The 21430-nt window shown below is 35.9% G+C and overlaps 1 protein-coding gene across 11 annotated transcripts in view; it reads right to left on the reverse strand.

The window, feature by feature from the left end:
• Positions 1–541: 541 nt before the first annotated feature.
• Positions 542–21430, reverse strand: part of Nucb2 (nucleobindin 2) — a 36394-nt gene continuing 15505 nt past the window's right edge. For 9 of the 11 annotated variants that reach the window (XM_004851498.3, XM_021263857.2, XM_004851499.3 and 6 more), the window contains 12 exons: positions 19284–19427; positions 18453–18560; positions 14344–14470; positions 10757–10860; positions 9269–9454; positions 8994–9084; positions 8257–8315; positions 7658–7750; positions 5417–5506; positions 2748–2918; positions 1103–1184; positions 542–684 (listed from right to left, as the gene is read on the reverse strand). In XM_004851498.3, coding sequence (XP_004851555.1) covers positions 677–684; positions 1103–1184; positions 2748–2918; positions 5417–5506; positions 7658–7750; positions 8257–8315; positions 8994–9084; positions 9269–9454; positions 10757–10860; positions 14344–14470; positions 18453–18560; positions 19284–19427 — 1263 coding nt within the window. In that variant the 3' untranslated portion in view covers positions 542–676. Of the gene's footprint in view, positions 685–1094; positions 1185–2747; positions 2919–5416; positions 5507–7657; positions 7751–8256; positions 8316–8993; positions 9085–9268; positions 9455–10756; positions 10861–14343; positions 14471–18452; positions 18561–19283; positions 19428–21430 lie in introns of those variants that run through there. The other 2 variants (XM_021263861.2, XM_021263860.2) reach the window with 2 other exon arrangements.

Here is a 21430-nt window from a genome sequence, read left to right on the forward strand (position 1 = left end):
AATCAGGACTGAGGATAGCAGAACAGCAAAATAAGAATTTGATACCACCTACTTCTAGGTTTCTTTTATGTAAGGGGAAAATTTCTCTGCTATCTTGGTTTGCTGTTACTTGTAGCAGAACCTAATTTTAAATGATAAAGTATAGAGAAAAATATGAATGAAAAATGACCTGAAGTGGTACGAAAGCTATTTAGTTGAAGAACTTCTAAAGGATATAGGTGGCTAAAGAAAGCTAAAAGTTATCAGGAAACCCTGGGGAATACTATGGCCTTTATAGAGTAACTTTATATCAAAGAGACATTGATTCAAAGGCCATAACGAGCATCCATAAAGGAATACCTATCTTTATAAATGGGAGCAATTTATTGAAAAAGCCATAGGCAGAGATTTTTCACTTAGTTGATAGTTTCATTCATTATAGCGTGAACCACTTCACCACTAAAGGAAAACAAAGAATAAAGAAGGGAGGTACAAATGGAGGAGTGTTTCCTTCCTGGCTCTGGTAGATTTCAATCCTTACATAAGTGTCCAAAAAACAGTGTTCTCATTTTAAAGGTATCTTCCTTTATTCCAAATATGCCTTAAAATATTTATTGAGCAGAAAGAAAAGGAGTTAAAAGATAAAACAGATGTTGAATGAACAGCTTTCTTCCAAGTTCTGGTGGACTTCGGAACTTTAAACATCTGTTCAAAAGAAATACGCTCTGTTCAGAAGATATTCATTTTAAACATATCTTCCTTTATTCTCACTTACTTGCAGATATATCAAGTTATTTTTAAAAAAATTGTAGCTAATCATAGGTTACAATGTTAAAACAAGTTATCTGGTAAGATCAATATAATTGATAAGAAAGACTTATGAATCATGTTGAAATAAATCATTTCACCATAAATATGCTTACTGAATTTTATAGCATTTTTAAAAGGCTGATACATAAATTTTTGAGTTATCATTGTCCTATCATGGAAATTTCTCTGTTTCTAAAGCCACATAGAAAAATATCTAATAATCTAAAATTATAATATATTTGAAATAAATATGGATATCACATTTACAGTGGTTTATTTCCATAAATAAAAAAACAAAAATAAAATTACATACGGGGCTCAAGCTTCTGTTCTCCAGTTGGACCTGATGGAGCGATTCCTTGTTGTAACTTTCTTTGTTCCATTTGCTGTACAGCCTGGCGAATGGAAAAAGAAAATCTCATAAATAAGTATTATTTGACTTTCTGTTATATGCGTGGTCTTGGACAAAGCACAATAAACTGACTAGAAATTGTTTTAGAAGTGAAGATTTTAAACTCTAAAATTTAAGAAAATATTCTAAACAGTGGTTTAAAAATACTAAAATTTATTTTTAAAACCAGGTATTCTTTATCTAGTCTCCATGTGATGGGCATTTGGCCTGTTTCCAAGTTTTAGCTATTAAAAACTGTGCTGCTATGAACATGGGTGCACATATATTGCTGTGGTATGATTCTTTTAATTCTTTTAGGAAGATACCCAGTAGAGGAATAGCTGGGTCAAATGGGACCTCTAGCCCTAGTTCTTTGAGGTATCTCCATACTGATTTCCACAGTGGTTGCACCAGTCTACACTCCCACCAACAGTGGAGAAGGGTTCCTCTTTCCCCACAGCCCCACCAGCATTTGTTATTGGCTAATTTCATGATAGCAGCCATTCTTTCTGGAGTGAAGTGGAATCTCAGTGTTGTTTTCATTTGCATCTCTCAAATGACCAGTGATGTTGAATATTTTTTCATCTGTTTATCTGCTATTTCTACTTCTTTGTCTGAGAAATGTCTGTTCATTTCAGATGCCCATTAGTACTACTCAGCCATAAATAATGAGAAATTAGAGACATTTATAGCTAAATGGATGTACATTGAGGTGATATTCTTTTGTTTGTTTGTTTGTTTTGTTTTGGGGTTTTTTTGGTACTGGGGATCGAACTCGGGTCCTTGCGCTTGCACAGCAGGTGGTGAAACCACTGAGCTAAATCCCCGGCCCTGAGGTGATATTCTTAAGTAAAATAAAAATAGGACACACATGTGTAAATACCAAATAGTTTCTCTGCTGTGAGAAACTGAAAGTGTAAATAAGGATCAAAAGGCATAATAGATAATGGGAAATAGGAAGAAAAGGTCCAAAGGGGAAGGGGAAGTGGGAGGGATTGGGGAAAGGAAAGAAGGCAATAGAATTAATATAAGAAAATGAAAAAATGGAAACAAGGTCTTTGTAAATGGGGAGGGGTGGAGGGGCTGAAGGGAGAGCAGTGGAATGGGGAAAAAATAAGAACTAAGATATATTATGTAAAGGTACAAATTTCCAATGATGAATGTCATCATATTGTATACCTAAAATGTACCAACAAAATTAATTTCTAAAAAAATACTAAAATTTAAAATATGATAATAGTATATTGAAATATTACAACAACAGAGGTTTTCAGCAAAGCAGCTAATATCTGGGCTTTTTTTTTTTCTATTTTTCAGTGATGGTGATGGAACTGTTTTTACATATGCTGAGCACACATTCTACCACTGAGCTACATCGCTAGCCTCTAACATTCTTTTCCTTTTCTTTTTTTGGAGACAGTGTCATGCTATGTAGCACAGAGTGGTCTCAAATTCCTTGAGCAATTCTCCTTACTCAGCCTCCCAAGTAGCTAAAAATACAGTTTTTGCCACTGTGTCCAACCTTCAACATTCATTTTAATGTCATAGTCCTTTTACAAATCACCACCTGATGATATTCCTGCTTCTGAGCCTCCAGCTGGTCATGCTGACGCTGTAGCTCTTCTTTCTGTTTCTGAAGCTCATCTGCCTTCTTCTTAAGCTCATTTTCTTGGAAAGCAATAATATTTTCATATTCTTTTAGTTCTTCCTCCGTGAAGAGTTGTTGCTGATCCAGTGTCTAAAAGAAAATGAAATTGAGAAAACAATAATTGTAGAAATTGGCCGGGGGATTTAGCTCACTGGTTTCACCGCCACCTGCTGTGCAAGCGCAAGGACCCAAGTTCAATCCCTGGAACCAAAAAAAAATAAATAAAATAATAATAATAATAATAATTGTAGAAATAGAGTAATAAGGTATGATTTAGCTTTAAAATTTTATGATTAGTAAAATATAAGAGTATCTATGATATGCCTTTTGTGTAAAAAAGGAGGAATGAGAAATATATATTTATGTATTCATTTGAGCAAAAGAAAAAACAGGAAGAAAACTCAGACTAAAGGGACTGCATAATAAAGGTCAATGGTAAGAATTGGGTAGGAAGGACAAAAATAGTGCAGGAAGGGACATAAAACTTTTAATACAGATTCAATTTTTGAAAAACAAATCTTTAATATGCTTTTTCTTTTTCTTTTTCTTTTTTTTTTTTGGTACTGGGGATTGAACTTCGGACCTTGCGCTTACGAGGCAGGCGGCAGCATCACTGAGCTAAATCCCCAGCCCTTTTAATATACTTTTTAAAAAAGGAAAGAAAACTGACAAGGACAGGAAAACCCCAACTTGACTATAAAAACAGAAGCAAACAAATAGTATTTTTATTTTAATTAATAAGATAACTCACAGTAGGGGAAGGGGAAAGGGAAAAACTAATCCAAAAAATTCTTGATCACAGTATTTGGATAATATGTCCTCCAGTAAAAAAACAAAAACAAAAATCTAAAGAACTACTGAACTCTTCAAACATTTTAGAAGCATGGATCGGGAATTCTGAAATCTTTGTACATTCTAGGATTGAAGATTTAAGTGAAATATTTTTGTGTTTTCCACAACATGGAGTCTGATTTCACATAAAATATGGAAAGAGCAAAAGACAAATGCTATGTTGAAATCAGAGGTAATGGAATGAATTTGGAGATATCAATGTTAATTTTGAGAGTAGGGCACAGAAATGACAAGCCTTAAAATCTTCTTATAGCAAAGCAAAGAAGACCTCAAAGAATGATTGTGATATGTCAAAAGGATATAAAAGCCAGTTTGAAGAAATTCTCACTGGTCAAATTTGGGATAATTTGAACAAGGAAATAAAACGTAACAGTAAGGATTAAAGCTTACTGAATAAAATAAAAAGCCATGAGTCTACATTGATATAGAGATGCTGCGAAAACGGATAGCTTTTTCCTTATAGTAGAAAGCCAATTTACAAATGTAGAAGGAATTTCAACATTAGAAAAATCATCATTTGGCAACCATCACAGTAACACGTGGCTCTGATTCTGAAAGTAATAGATAATGAGACATTTACACATAGTCTTAAAGGATAGCCCTACAAGACAGTTCTTTTTTGGTAAGAGTTTTTTGGTGGAAATATAAATCAGTTCAATTATTTTCAAAAATATATCAACACAGGGCTGGGAATTTAGCTCTGTGGTTCTGCCGCCTGCCTCGCAAGCGCAAGGTCCAGAGTTCGATACCCGGTACCAAATATACACACACACACACACACACACACACACACACACATATATCTCAACAGTCTTCAAAGCATCCCATTTTCTGGACAATTGAAAATCTAAACTTAAGAGCAATGTTTTTAATTTTTTATGTGGAAAAACATCAATGTTCTTTCTTTCATCTATTTTGGATGTTACCTCCTATTAATTCTTTTAAAGCTATATATGCATTCATTTATACACAGCTGGCTGTGATATAATCTGGTATACTTTTCTGGAGCAATTTGACAAGATACATTGAGAAACTAAAAAATGTTCATAAACCTTAAGAATAATTCTACTCCTGGGAATAAATATCAAGAAAATCATCAAAGATTGTCCACATATGTATTAATAATACACAATAATAAATAAAATGAATAGTGTAATATAGTAATTTACCCTAGATTTCTAAATCTGAAAGAATGGTTATGTAAATGATGCTATAACCAAACAGCTGGTATTAGTCATATTTTAAATCATGTTTATAAAGAATGCTATTGGATAACATTCATGAAATATTATTGTTAAACAGTTTTCACTTGTATAGCATAAAGACATTTAATATATGAATACATGTGTATCTATAAATTTAAAATAAGATAGCATATATTTAATACTGTATAGTATACATATGTATATGTATAAGCTGATAATATTCCCAATACAATGCATCATTTAGTGTCTATATCTAGATGGTAGAAACACAAATGACTTCTAATTTATTCTTTTAATGTATCTATATTTAAATTTTTCAGTAACACATTATTTTATACTTACAAAAAAGTATAAGATTTCTGATTATATATAGTATGACTACAAATAAACAGATCAACTGCTGTAAGCTTTCCAAGAAGTAAGAACAGTAAGATGATACAGACAAGCATAATAGGAAATAAAAGTTAAAAGTAGAATAAACTGATGTAAAAATTCTTGACGACATATACCATTTAATATAGGTTCTATTACCTCCCAGCTATCTGGCTCCAAGAATTCCTTTTTTTCTGTAGCTTTCAAAAATTCTTCCAGAGTCACCAACCGGTCTTTGTTTGTATCAACCTGATTAAAGGAAAATGTATGCATAATATAATAGCTTTCTTAGATTACCCAGCTATTAACATGTCTTCTAATAGATGCTACTACATAAACATATAGCAAATTAGGACTAGCCTAACATTTACAGAAATTAGAAGAAAAAAATTGAAACAAACCCTCCATATTATACTAAATCAGAAAATAGGTATCTTTCCCTAATATACTATAATTTCAATTAAAAAATACAAGATACCTATGTATCTGACAGCTCACAGATCAATACATTTGAATTGGCTAATCTGACTGATTAGGCTGGTATTGTCTTGCTTTTTCACCAGAATATCTACAATTCTCCTTCTTCTTTTTTGAGGGGTGGGGGAGTTGAGACAGGGTCTCAGTAGGTAGTAAGTAGCCCAAGCTGGCCTCATACTCACAACGATCTGCCTGCCCCATCCTCCTAAGTGCTGGAATTACAGGCATGCACCACAACACTCAGCCTCTATAATCCTTCTTGCAACCAGGCAAAAATATCACCAATTTACAATGTTTTAGCCAAGCATGAAGGAGTTTAAGTTTAAATGCCCTTAACATTTTTTGCTTGAAAAGACAACTAAGTCAAAATTAAAGTCAACACCTCTCCAAATCCTCTTCAATACTTGATAGAGTCTGTGTTAAGTTCAGTTACAAAGGTGAACTCTATAGAGGCCAAAGAAATTCATTTGAAACTTGAGGTGCCACCACTCAACAGAGATTCCAACTCAGGATTAACAGCTGAAACATTCAGGTGAAAATCACCAAAGTAAAACACTGCACTTCAGATAACCTGCATATGACGTCCATTTCAGTGTTTTGCTTGGAGGGAGGAGAGCAGGTCAAGTATTGAAAAGAAAGGAAAATATTTGAATTAGGGGGATCATGGGGTCTTTCAGAAGAATGAAAATTTGAGCTCAGACCTGGTAGAAGTGAGACCATGTAATGATCTAGAGGGAGTGTTCCGCAAAGATGAAAACTTAAGTTCACGGGCCTGAAGTGGGAGCAAGTTAATGAGAGAAAAACACCAAGAAGGCCCATGTGGCCAGAGCAGAGTGAGACACAGTCATAGGACATGGGTGAGAGAGCCAGGCTGGGGAGATTGGCATCATGTCGTGAGCTTCCGGGAACAAGGAGACTGGGAATCAGACTCTAAGTAAAATGCCAGCCACTGAAGCACTCAGAGCATAGGAGCACCAAGACCTGAGCCCCTTATGCTGTTAAGAGATTACTCTGCCTGCTGTGTGGAGAAGAGACTGCAGTGGGGTAAGGAGTGAAGCACAGTGACTGGGGACTGGAAAGTAGTAGAAGCGGGGAGACCTGAACCTGTTGGAAAGGCAGATGGAAATGGACCCATAGTCAGTACAGAGTGTGAGGAAAGGAGAGGTAAAGCGTGATGTGGCTCAACCAACAACATGGATCATGATTCAGTCGATGAAGTGAAGGCCAAGGGTCTGGTGAAGATTCATATTAAACCTGCCAGGGGAGATGTCGAATAGACATTTCTGTGAGTCTAGAGCTCACAGAAGAAGAAATACGGTGATAACAATTTTGCATTCACCACCTAATAGAGCAGAGAGAGACACAAGACTTCTTCATATATCACCTAAGGAAAGAATGAAGATAGAAAGGAGATTGGCCCAGGCCGGGGATATTTAGCTCAGTGGCACCGCACCTGCCTGACAAGCGCAAAGTCCTGAGTTTGATCCCTGGTACCTAAAAAAAAGAAAGGAGATAGGCTCGAGCCATGGCAACATTTAGATCTCAGGAAGAAGAGTGACAGGCAGCAGAGAAGACTAACAAGAAAGATAATACAAAGAAACTACGAAGGTTTGGTTTCCCAGAGTCCAAGTGAAGAGATCATTTCAGGAAAGAGCAGGCAACAGATGTACCAAATGCTGAGTCCCATAAGATGAAACCCTGAATTGGAGTCTTGATGCTTTTGCGTTCTTTCTTTTTCCCAACACTGCACCTTGCTGGAACAGAAGTGTACACCACTTGCTAACACATTTGCTAAATCAAAAATGCAAAATTCAATTAAATATTTATTCTGTATATTTATTTTTCCATCTTATAGTAAGATTTATTCCAAGAACTTGAAGACTTCATAGAAATAAAAAAATACCTTAAACTTTTAAAGCATACCTCATTCATTACATGCTCCCTCATTCTAAGCCTTTCTTCCTCCATTTCCACCATATCATCCTCCTCATTTTGGGCATCATACACTTTCTCCAACTAACAAGAAAATTTAAAAATCAACATGAAAGGAGAGAAAGTAATGGAAGGGAAAAAATGTGTTAGGCTTTATATCTATATGCCCTTATATCTATATGCCCCCCCACACACATACACCAGACCCTCATGTGCTCATAGGTGGGGCTTGGAAGGTGACTGAGATTATGGGGGCTTACACTTGACTTGCTAATAGGAGGTGGGGTCTACTGAGAAGAGCAGGTCATTGGGGTGAGACCTGGAAGAGCTTATCTCCTTTCCTGGCTCTTCCCTTCCCTATCTCTGCTTCCTGGTTGCCACGAGGTAATTACTTTTCTTCCACTATCCTTCTTTCCCAGGCTATCCTACTTTGGAGCCAGTGGACTATGGACTGAAACCTCTGCAAACTGGGAGCCAAAATAACCTCTCTTCCTTCAATTCGTGGGAGTCAGGTACTATGTCTCAGTGACAAGAAAATAAGACAAAATGAGACAGGGTAAGAACACTGAGTACGTATGAAACTATTTTACCTCCTTAGTAAACAGGGCTTCTAATTCTTGTTCATCCAGGAATCCATCGCTATTGACATCTAAAGTTTAAAAGTTACAGATGCAAAAATGGATTTTAAACCCTTAGAAAATAAATGATTACAATGCAATTACTCACAAATGATTTGCACATTAGTACTAACATGAAGCAACATTATGCTGCAGGAGATTTCTCCTTTCTTACAAAGCTTCAGAGCAGCCCAGGTAGAAACAATTCTATATTTATAATCCACAATCATTTTTTATCTATCTTTTTTGAGGGGTACTAAGGATCGAACTTGGGACCTTGCGCTTGCGAGGCATGCGCTGGAACCACTGAGCTAAATCCCTGGCCCAGAAAAACATATCTTAACCATTTTTCAAAAAAGATACTGTTGAGCAATATGCTTTAGAGTAAAAGTAAATTTTAATATTATAGTGTAAACATTTTTAGATACAACATAACTAGCCACAAAATTACTTCAGTTTACAGAAACTTTGCAATAAGCCATATAATGACTCAATAATAACAGCAGATAGAAAGATAGCCATTGGTCCAAAATATTTTAATACTGCCTTTCAGCAATAAAGATTATCACATTACCCTAGAGAAAAACTCTAGGCATTTACTATTGATAGGACTCAATAACCAACCTTGGTAGAAATCACTTAAGAGTAAAGAAAATATATTTTTTTCAAACAGCAGATATAAATATCAATATTTGTATCAAATCTGTTACCATGTAATTTGAAAAATGTCTTGGGGTCAAAGTCATTAGGGTCCAATCCATCAGTCTCTTCCCATACCTCTTTTAGTTGATCTTTGCTTCCCTGTGAACCAATTTTAAAAAATTGCTCAAAACAAAATATAATCTATGTATATAGACTCAAAATAAGATATGTTTGGGGAACTTTGCAGCATTAAGGATCAAAATGTAAGTATAATAATGTGATAAAATTCTATCTGGTATAAAATCTTCATGTAAAAATGGTTTCATAAAGTCACAATTCTTACTGGATGATTAACTTTGGGATGGTTTTCATGCTTCCTCTTCATTTCTTCAAATTTAGATTCTTCTTCTTTTCTCTTTTCTTCATCTAGTGTTTTTAAATATTCTCTCCGTTCATGTTCCTTCATCATTTCATATTTTTTAAATTCTTCATGTCTAGTCTTGTCATACTGTTCCAAATCTTTTGTTGCCTAGAATTCAATAATATATTTGGTTTTTGTTTTTTTAATATAGTTGCAATTATTACAAGGGGTGTTATATCCCTGAGCTATACTCTATCACTTTTTTTTTCCATTTTGAGAGAGGGTCTTAATAAATTGCCCAGTTTGGGCTTGAATTTGCAAAACTGCCTCAGCCTCCTAAATCACTGGGATTACAGGTGTGTACCACCATTCCTGGCTCATGATGCATTTGAATTAAATTATTAAAATGTTTTGAAAGTATAAATAAAGTCACTCTTAAATATAGCAGACTCTCAGACAGAAAGTAGTATGGGAAAGCAAAACCATACTAGACTAATCTTTGTTAATTCTACCATTTTATTTTAGTCACTATTATTACCGGGGATATAAATTTTCAAAGAAATTAAAAGTACAAAGTCACTTTCACTTTTAGAGATTTCCCATAAGCAAGAAATACATAAATTAATTTAAAGAAGAAAGAGTTAAAAGGGACTGTATCAAGTCTGGATAATATAGAAAATTAGAACTATTTCTTACTGTGGCAAAATCTGAGGCCAAATATGTCTTAGAATTTTCCAGATTTCCAGATAATATGGCATATGTGCCATATTATGAGACATGCTTGCAAAATCTGTCATGAAAAAATTAGTAGTTCCTTAACAAAATCCATAAATATACTAGTAGACTAGGTAAAAACTACAAAAAACCTTTCTATAATTGGTTAGTTCAGGCTAGCTAAGTTTTAGGGGTTTTTGGGGGGGTTTTTTTGTTGTTGTTGTTGTTATTTTTGGTACCAGGGATCGAACTCGGGTCTTTGCGCTTGCGTAGGAGGCAGCGAAACCACTGAGCTAAATCCCCGGCCCAAGTTTTAGTTTTTTTCATCTTTTTGGATTTTGGAATTGTGTATAAGGGATTGTAGATCTGTACCTTCATATTGAAACCTGTACGGATAAACTTTATGCTACTTTCCTTTAAAAATACACATTCTAGCTGGGGGTTGTGGCTCATGCCTGTAATCTCAGCACTCTGGGCAGGTGAGGCAGAAGGATAGTAAGTTCCAACTCAGCCTGTGAAATTTAGAAACTGAGCAACATCCTATCTCAAAATAAAAAAAAATTTAAAAAGTGTGAGAGATGTAACTCCTTGGGTTCAATCCTTTGTACTGCCTAAAAAACAAAACAAAACAAAATCACCAATTCTAGAGGATATATATAAGTTATAATTCCACTTCAGTTTCCACTTGAGTTTACTTGTTAAATTACAAAACTACAAAGGCACAGTAAAGACCACAATTTTTGGAACTGTTCTCACCGCTTTGATTAGCATATCTAAATCTGTGGATTCAAACTTGTCAGGATTCATATGATTTAGGTGATCAAATTGTTTTAGAAGAGCTTGGTGGTCCATGCCCATATCTGAAAGAAAATGAGAAAACTATAACAACCAATTAATAGATGCTAGAAACATGAATATATACCATATATAAGGAAAAGCATTCAAATTTATTCTTATAGGATTTTTTAAAGAAAATTCAAAATTTTAGAATAAGGATTCATATTTCTATTACACATAGGCAAAGGTAATATTCTTCACTCTAGAACAGAATACAACTTAATATGCATACTTTAATGTTATATTTATAAAGACCACTCAACTATGATTCTAATAACAAAAATTTTTTTATCATCTTCAAATTACCAAATATCCAACTTATAATTAGATAAACTAACATAGTTCCCTCATCAAAGGTCTAAACAGAATTTCTTAAAAGAATTAATTGCTCTAAAATTTAGATGAAGGAAGTCTTTGTATGCTGTTTCAATGAATCATTTATGTAACAATAAAAAATCAAATTCAGATAAGTTCAATTAAATTATAACTTAAAAAAAAAAAACATCAAATTTTTTTTTGGTACCAGGAATTGAACTGTGGACCTTTCACTTTCGAGGCAGGCGCTGGAACCACTGAGCTAAATCCCCAGCCCTAATTTCTATTTTTTGAAAAAATTTAAAAACCAAAAGTTAGTGTGCTTCTGAATTACTTCAACTGAGTAAAAAGGGCACATGTGTTGATTTTGGAGATCAGGGTTGTCACTCAGGAACTTGGAATCTACAAATATGGAATGGTGGAAGACAAGAAAGAATTCTATGGAAAGCTGGGCACCATGCCATGGGCCTGTAATCCCAGAGATTCAAGAGCCTGGGGCAGAAAGATCACTTGAGTCCAGGAGTTCAAGGCTAACCTCAAATCACCCCTCCTTACAATAAAAGAATTCTGTGGAGATGGATGGGGATTAGCACTATCTGTGTGAACTTAGGATACCTAAAGGATGTATAGGAAACATATATGTAAATGTGTTATGGCTTGTGTCTAGATGTCCTCCCAAAGCCTCATGCAGTCATAGGTGGGCTTTTTCGGGGGGTGGGGGTGGATCTACAGTATGTGATGCTGAGATTGATTCACGGTGCAATGCTAGATCAAGGGCACTAGAATTAAGGGTGTGAGTGCTACCTGCCCTAAGTAACCTGGATAAGATATAAGGGACAGAAAGAGCTGTGGTTGCCCCTTGCTTCCTTTGCTACCCTCTGCCTGCCATGAACTGTTTCTCCTCTGCAGTGCCCCTCTGCCATGCCACCCTGTCTTAGAGCCAGCTGATTACGGACTGAAACCTCTACAAACTATGAGCTAAATAAACTTTTCCTCCTTTAACTTTGGGTGTTGGGTATTTTGTCCCAGGAACAAGAAAAAGGAACTAAGAATTTGGTACCAGAGTCATTGCTGTGATTGTACCTGACCATGTGGTTTAGGAGCCTTTGGGAATGTATTGTGGGATGAGTTTGGAAAGGCTTGGAGATACTGGCTTAAAAAAGTAGAGCTGGAACACCTCGGGCAGTACTTGCTAGGAGATTCTAGTCAGAGCTCAGAAGAGCAGAAGGCTGACAGAAATCTTGCTAGTAAAGACCAGGCTCGGGAAGTTTCTGCTGTGAAGAAGTACTGCATTGGCTGTTGGATGACAAACAATGTGTGTTATACCTTGGCAGAAATTTTGTCTGCATTTTGCTCATGTCCAGAGACTTTGCCTGAGACTAAGATTAAGGGCAGTGGACTACTTAATCTTGGAGAAGAAATTTCAAGGCAGTCTAATGTTGAGGCGGTAGCATGGCTCCTGTTGGGGGCTTTAAGCCAGATTTACATTGAGAATCAAGAACAAAGAGCCCAGCTGAATGATTTAAAACATTTTGAGTTTGGCCCAAAAGGAAGCTCCATTAAAGTTGCAGCCTGAAAAGATGGAACAGAGGAGAAACTGGTTGCTGAAAAGACTAGCAAGAAAAAGCCAAGTATTTTAGAAGTGGAAAACAGAAAAAATGGCCTGGGGACAACACAAGAACCAGCAAGACTCCAGGCTTTGTAGCCTCAGAATTGCAAAAGTGAAAGACTGCTTTGAGAAGAGAGTCCCAGAGCACCATGTTCCAGAATGGCAATGGCCTAGGGAAGTTGTTCATCAGGATTTGGTTCATAGGCAGTCAACCTCTACAGCCAAGAGAGAAGGAAGCCTGGTTACTGCTCCAGCTGGCAGCAGACCTTGGAATCATCTCCACGGTGCTGGTTTTATGAGCATGCATAATGCAAGAGTTGTGGGGTCAGGAAGGCTTCCACCCAGATTTCAGAAGAAGGCCTGGGAAACCCGGCAGTGTGCCCCAGAGGGCAGTGTGTGAAGAAGCTGTGGGTGTGAAGCCGAAGGTGTAGTGGAGACCCCAGAAGTTTAGAGAAGCCAGGAACATGGATCATCTGAGGAAAACAGCAAGGAGGGAGCCAAGCTGGCTCAAGAGAGAAGCCTTGGGAGCTACAACCACTGGCAGTGCCATAGGGGTGGAGCCACCCAAGCCCTTTGGAATTCACTTTTTGCCACAGATTGCCTTGGATGCTGCACATGGAACTACAGGACTTAATGTTTGATCTGCTGGATTTAGGACTTGCTTTGGTCCCATTCCTTTCTATCTCCCTATTTGAACCTTTTGGACTGGAAATGTCTATCTTATGCCATTGCATGTTGGAAGAACTTTTTTTTCATTTGTACTCTTAGCTTGCAGCTAAGAGTTTGCCTTAAATCTCAGAGGAGACTTTGGACATGAACTTTTCAGCAATGCTGAAACTGTTAGGACTCTGACAACTCTTAGAAATGGACTGAATGCCTTTTGCACAAAGGAATGTGCATGAGTTTTTGGGTGGCCAGGAATGGAATATTATGGCTTGTGTCTAGATGTACTCCCAAGCCTCATGCAGTCTTTTTTCCCATGAACTTTAAAGTTAACTTGACCGTTACCACAAAAAAATCATATATTTTTATGTGAACCATGTAAAACTTATAAATTAACCGAGGGAGAACATGTTTATAATGTTGAATCTTTATATTTAAAAAAGTACATGTTTTTCTATTTGTTAAAGTTTATGTTTACCTCCTTCAGGAATATTTTAAAGTTTTTGTGGTAAATCTTGTGCATTTAACAGGTTTATTCTGAATATTTTATACTTTTTTCTACTGAAAGTAGAGTATTTTCATCCAGTATGTCTTCTACTTAGCCATTGTTTATACATACAAAAATATATTTCTTTAGATTATGTTTACTTTGTTGAATTTTCCTATTATTTATAGTTTTCATTCTCCTCTTTTATGGATATAACTATTTAAGGTAACCATTTTTAGTTTTGAATTATGTAAATGTGTTACATAGTTTAAAAATTAAATTAAATTTTAAAAATTAAGAGAAACCAAACCACTACATATAATTTTGGCAATTAAAAAAATTTTGGCGAGAAGAATATGGTATGTGGATTGAATGTAAGCTGACCTCAATAACCAAATACTGAAATATTCCCACTTTTCCTTAAGCCCTCACCTTGAAAGGAATCCAGTTTAGCTTTAATTAGCATTCTTAACCTTCCTACTTCTTGCCTTTTCAGTTCGTCAAGTTTTGTCCTCACGTGGTGACTTACCAAGTCCAGCTCTTTGCTTAGCTTCCCACTCTGTAAACAAAATTAACAGTTTTATCTATTACATTCCATTTTAGATCTGATGCAACATACTAAAAATAAGGTTATAATAAATTAACAATAAATACTTGGACTAGTTTAGATAAATTTAACATTATAAAAGGCATTTCTATCAGAAGAGATTCAGTTCGGAATCCTAAAATCAAGATGTCTAACAATCATATAACTTAGAAAAGTATAAAGAACAGAGAAGAAACTTAAAAAGCTGAATTGTAAAATGGTGTCGCCACTTTGGAAAGTACTTTGACAGTGCCTCAAAAAATTAGAAATAGTTATCAGATGACCCAACAATTCCTTTCCTGGGTATATACCTAAGAGAAGTGAAAACATGTTAACACAGTTAACTTGAACATAAATGTTCACAGCAGCATTATTCATACTAAAATAAGTAGAAACAACTCAAATAGCCATCAACTGATGAATGGATAAACAAAATCTAGGGCAGTCCTCCCTCAGCATCCACAGGGGATTGGCCCCAGGACACTCTGTGAATACAAAAATCCAGTGACGTTTAAGTCCCTTATGTGAAATGCCATGGTATTTACACATGACATATGCAATATCCTCCTATATATTTTAAATCACCTTCAGGTTACTTATAATACCTAATACAATGTAGATGCTATGTAAAGAGCTGTTATACTGTATTGTTTAGGGAATAATGACAAGAAAGAAATCTGCACAGATGGATATTTTTTCTGAATGTTTTTGATCTAAGGTTAGTTTAATCCACACATGTGGACCTAACTCACACACATGAAGGGCTGACTGTATATTTGTACAATGGGATATTATATAAAAGAGAAGAAGAAAATGCTAGCCCATGTTATAACACAGATGAACCTTGAAAACATTATGCTAAATGAAAGAAGACAGAAAATGACCACATATCATGATGATTCTATTTATATCAAATGTCTAGAATAGGCAAATCCATAGGGTCAGAAAGTAGATTAGTTGTGGCTGGAGAGAGGAAATTGGAAGTGACTACTGTACTTAATGGATGTAGGGTTTCTCTTAGGGTCAATGAAAATGTTTTAAAATTAGATAGTGATGATGACTGTATGGTTCTGTGGATATACTGGAAATGGCTGAATTGTATGCTTTAAGCGGTGAATTTTATAGTATATAAATTATATCTTAAAGTTGGGTTTTTTTGTTGTTTTTTTTGGTGCCAGGGATCGAACTCGGGTCCTTGCGCTTGCGCAGCAGGTGGCGATTAAAGTTGTTTTTTGTTTTTTGGTTTTTTTTTTAAAGTTAACTTGCTGTTAGTTCCACATATAAATAGTTTTTCATAATTCACCTTTTTTTAAGTTGTATCCTTTAATCACTTTTTTCTTTTTCTTTTTTTGGTACTGGAGATCGAACTCGGGCCCTTGCGCTTGTGAGGCAGGTGGCAGCACTACTGAGCTAAATCCCCGGCCCTCTGATCACTTTTTTCATGGGTGAGTGATTACAGCTAGGAGAATATACTGTTTTTCATTTGTTTTTAGTGCTGGGGATAGAACCCAGGGCCTCACACGTTAGGCAAGCATTCTACTACTGAGCTGCATACCTAGCCATTTTTTAATTTTTAGACAGGATCTCACCGAGCTTGCCAGGCTAGCCTCCAACCTGCAATCCTCCTGCCTCAGCCTCCCAACAAGCTAGGATTATAAGCATGGGCCATCCCATCCAAATAGACTTGTGCTGTTATAGATGTAAAAAGAGAAGTATATTTTAAGGGTAGAACAGTCACTATTATCAGGTAAAAGATCGGCTGTTAAACTGTGGTCCCCAACTGGAGGCATCAGCATCATCTAAGGACACTAGCAGGACAGGCTCCAGATGTACCACATCAGAAGCTCTGTAGGGGGTGGGGCGTGGTGGCACACACTTGTAATCCCAGCACTCAGGAGGCTGAGGCAGGAGAAGCATTACAATTTCAAGGCTAGCCTGGACCACATCGTGAATTTAAGGTCAGCCTGAACTACATAGTGAGACCCTGTCTCAAAAAAAAAAAAAAAAGATCTGTGGCCCGGGGGAGGGGGGGTCAGAAATATGTGTTTTAACAGCCTAAACGCTGAAGACTACTGAGATAAAATAAAGGGCCCCAGAAAGATAAGCAGTAAAAGGGGTTATGGTATTCACTGGATTGACAATGAAGAAGTTATTAACACTCTCCATGAAAATATATTCAGCAAAGCAGTAAAGGCAAAGCCATAATCTTCCCCCATTTGTTTGTCTTGGATTTGTACTTATTTTTTTTCTCATTTTCATTAGTATATGTTTGTGGTACACAATGATTATATTCACCGTGGGGAGGTGGTACATGTATACAACATATCTTATTTCTTTTTACTTCCCTTCTCCCTCCATCTATTGGTCCCATTCCCATCTGCAAAAGGAGTTAGGGAATACTTGGAAAGTGAAGAGATATAATATGCTTCTCTTTTCAAAATTCTTAGCTCAAAAAAAAATGAATGAATTTTACATTTACTTCTGAGACAAGAGTATTTGCTTGGCTACTTATGATGATTCTGTTACTTTGACTTTTATTGTCTATTACATCCTTCTTCCTTTTTCGTTGTACTACTACTTGACTTCATTTTTCCTCCTTCATAAGTAACAGAAATTAACTGGGGAAGGAAAGAAAATATAAAAGTTATAGTATTTTTATAAATAAAAGAACTTAACTTTTTTCCCCTGAAATCTCTTTATAGTACCTCCCAAGATCTACATTTTCTGTTACTCCCGAATAATGCTTTTAATCTTAAATTCAGCTGGATAGAAGACATTGAGAGTTCTACATTAAATATCATTCACCCTAGAAAATTAGTTCCACAGATCAAATTAATCTTTCAGAGGAAGAACAAGATTATCCTCAAAGATAATTCAGAGGAATTATTGGCATAACATTGTTACTTTTTCCCCAGAACAGGTCATAACTTCCAAGAGGAAAACAGTGAGCTAAAAGCCATACATAAACTCTAATAAATACCACAACCTGATATGAACCAGTCTGACAAAGAAGCCCATACTTGGGACAGAGACTAAAGTAAATAAGCAAATAAAACTATCTTAGGAGGCATAGCTGAAAGTTTAAAATTAGAAACATTTTTTACTTGTTGAATTTAAAATGGACCCCACTAAACTGATACATTTCCCTTCAATGAAAATCTTTAAAAGAATCTCCCATGTCATATCTTTACAACTGCCTTAATTTTTTGTGTGTGTGTGCCAGGGATCAAACTCAGGACCTTGCCCTTGCCAGCCAGGCGCAGTGTCACTGAGCTACACCCCCAGCCCTCCCTTAATTATTACGAATACTAAGGAACTGTCCAAGCTATGGTAGGGTTCTCAGAAGAGAAGCAAATGTTTATTCCTCCCCTACTGACATAAGATATAATCCATTAACTCTCCTGCTAATCTGGACCTAATTAAAGACATCAGAATCGAACCTATACTGCACCTTTGAAATCTTCCTGCTATCCTCAGATCAAAATCCCACCTCTTTATCTGATATACAAGACCCTCTGTCATCCGATCCATGACTCTCCAACCTCATCTTTTGGACACTCATGGCCCCTCATTTCTCACTGTGGGGTCCAGCAACAATTACTACCTCATTTCCTATAGACCGCTTGTCTCTGAACACTTGCTTCTTTGCCTAGGATGCCATCCAGCCCCTCTCCTTTTCACAGTTTGGTCTTTAAGCTCTGGCATCACCTCTACTAGGAAGAATGACTTCATACCTTTCTCTGCTGCTTCATACTGGATTATGTGTCTGTCCTTCACATCTCTGTAATCTATTAAAACTCAACATATATCCATCTGGCTAATCTATTTCTGGATGATTTTCCCTTAAGGGCTCTTTAAGGTAGGAATAAGTCTCATTTACATATATATCCCCAGTATTCAGCTCAGGAGCTGCCATGCTCAAATGTTTATTAAATAAGTATTTAATTACACTTACCTTTATTTCCTCTATGTCTGCTTTCTGAAGCTTTTCTCTGAAATGTTTATCTGTTTCCAGCACATCAATAACTTGCTTGAGATATTCATCATAATAAAGTCCAGTATCCTTCAAATTAAGAAACAAATAGTAATGTTTCTGAAATTTTTTCTTTGTCTGAATCCAAAATTTTGATCTTGAAAAACAGTATCTGGCAAAGTGACATTAAGATATCTACTTTGATAGTTTCAACAGTTCAGATGAAAAAGTTATATTTCTTAAAGAGTTTTCTATCATAGCTAATATTATCTTTTATTGTAACATAAAGGTAGATTTCCTATATGGCTTAGAGGTTCCAGCCATGTCCAACCTGTGCCCCACTTTTTTATTTTATTGTCCTGGCTTGCATATAAAATATATAATATAGTTAATGCGTATAAGTAACAAAATTTCTTTTACCTTTAAATTTTTATGATAACATTTAAAAGACAGGGCAAAACAAAAAAAAAAAAGATGGGCTGTAGATTGGATAAGACTAGTAGACAATAACCAGCAACAATTGTTTCTTTCCCATTGTCATATGTCTCACCTTCGAATATAACACAGTGTTTCCTTGGCTTAACACCTAAGGTGTTTATGACTAATTCTTCCATGTACTAATTTAACGAACATTAACTAAGATTAAACAATACATGCTTCTCCAATATGCTCTTCACTGCTGTTTCAGAAATAGTTCCTAAATGCCCAACTTTCTATGTAATAAGTAATAGCAATATTTTACTTATAATTCTTCCCATTTTACTTCAGTTATAATTTACTTCACCTAGTTATAATTCCTTCCACTTTACTTACTGGTGGTTCTATCTTTGCACTTTCCACAGGTTCAGTATTTTGTACTTTTGTCTTGTCGATGTCTATAGGCACAGCTTGAAGAGCAGCAAGTAGACATGTGACCAAGAGAAAACAATAGCATAGTGGAATGGTCCTCCACCTCATCTGAAATAAAGGAATGATTATGGTAAAGTCATGAAAAGATGCATTTCCAATGTTGCATTTATAATATATCCAAATCTCAAAAGGTTTAATATGACAAAAAATTCTAGGAAAGGGGTAAATATTGAGTATAATTTATCAAAAATGATGCTTAAATTAGTAAAGAAAATCAGAGAAATGTTTTTAGCCAAAATTAAAAAGGACACAAAATTTTGAAGTCTAAACTGCTTATAGAAGAAAACATCTAAAGCCAGGTGTGGTGGTGCACATCTGTAATTGTCACTACTCAGGAGATTGAGTCAAGAGGATCATAAGTTAGGCCAGGGATTTAGCTCAGTGGTTCTGCCGCCTGCCTCACAAGCACAAGGTCCTGAGTTCAATCCCCGGTACCAAAAAAAAAAAAAAAGGATCATAAGTTAGAGGGTAGTCTGAGCAACTCAGAGACACCTGCCTCAAAATCTGAAAAAGGGGAGTGGGGTGGAAAAACAGCTTAATGGTATAGCACTTGCCCAACATGCACAAGGCCCTGGATTTAATCCTTATTCAGTTACTTTATTGTAGCAAGTAGTTATTTGTTAAAAAAATCTTTATGGTCAATACATTTTTCAGTAAAAAAGGTCAATAAATTACCAAGTAGAATATAAGGGAGTTGAAACAAAAGAGCAACAGCTACTGCTACTCTCACAATATTTTTCAAATTTTGTTTATTCAGTTTCCATTCAATAAAGATCTAAGTAGCTCCAGAGGATGCATTACAAGAATAAGAATGAAAGCAGGCACAGTACTGCGTATCTGTAATCCCAGCACTCTGGGTGGCTGAGGTAAGAGGATCATGAGTTGGAGCTGGGTAATTTAGTGACTTAGCAAGACTTTGTCTCAAAATAAAAAGTAAAAATGGGTGGAATGTAGCTTAGCACAAAGGCCCTGTGTTCAATTCACAGTACCAGGAAAAAAAAGGAGGAATAAAAACTTCGCATATGATTATGATTTTATACATGTCTATTATGATAGGGTTCAAGTCAAGGGATATAGTTCAGTGGTAGTGAATGCCTAGCATGTGTGAGGCCCTGGGTTAAATCTCAGTACACACACACACACACACACACACACACACACACACACACAAACAGGAAGAGGGGAGTTAAAGGAGAAGAAGAATGGCTGGGCCATTCATCTGGAATAGCCATTATTTAACTTCACAATCTCCTGAACTTAACTGGCTATGAGCTTTGTTTTTGTTGCTGTGGTTTTTGTTGTTGTTGTTTTAGATTGGTTGGCTTTTAGGTAACATGCTTTTCCTCACAGATCACACTTTGGAAAACAATTCATAACTTCATTTTGTCTCAATCCTTGGTGGCATACAGGGTACTGGCTTTTTACAAATGAACAAATTAATAATTAAACCAATTCCCTTACAGAACATTGTCTTTCATTAATAAAACCACTAAAACTTCACATTTTAGAGCAATTTCTTCATTAATTTTTTAGCATTTTTATTGAGATATATATTTCACATGCCATAAAATTCACTCATTTAAGGTACAGAACTTGTCTAATCTAGGAGGATGCTACTCAAAATTTAGTTCCCCAACTTGCTGGATCGGATCACCGGGAAGCCTGTCAGAAATGTCAGTTCTCAGTGACACTCAGGAATCTGCTTCAACAAACCTTTCAGGTGATTCTGATGTATATGGAAGCCTGAGGACACCAGCTCCTCAATCATAATTCTTCTGAGTAAATGTTCTTCATGGTAAAATGTTTGAGCCATGTTGGCTAAATGATGCTAAATAGGTTTTCAGTTTTGCAACTTTCAGAACTTGTGAGGGGTTACTGGGCATCATGAATCATCTCTAATAGGATGATTTATTTCTCCATAAAATGTCTCCCCACTATGAATCACTTTTTCCCCACAATCATTTTTTAATGACAACAAAGGTTTCTCATTCATGCTTGTGCCCACACATGTAGTTGTTTTGATTTTGTTGACATATAACTTTTACCAGTTA

The sequence above is a fragment of the Heterocephalus glaber genome, unplaced genomic scaffold (genome assembly GCF_053883595.1).
Source record: "Heterocephalus glaber isolate CG9 unplaced genomic scaffold, H.glaber_assembly_v1.0 deba00001428, whole genome shotgun sequence".
NCBI classification, from domain to species: domain Eukaryota; kingdom Metazoa; phylum Chordata; class Mammalia; order Rodentia; family Bathyergidae; genus Heterocephalus; species Heterocephalus glaber.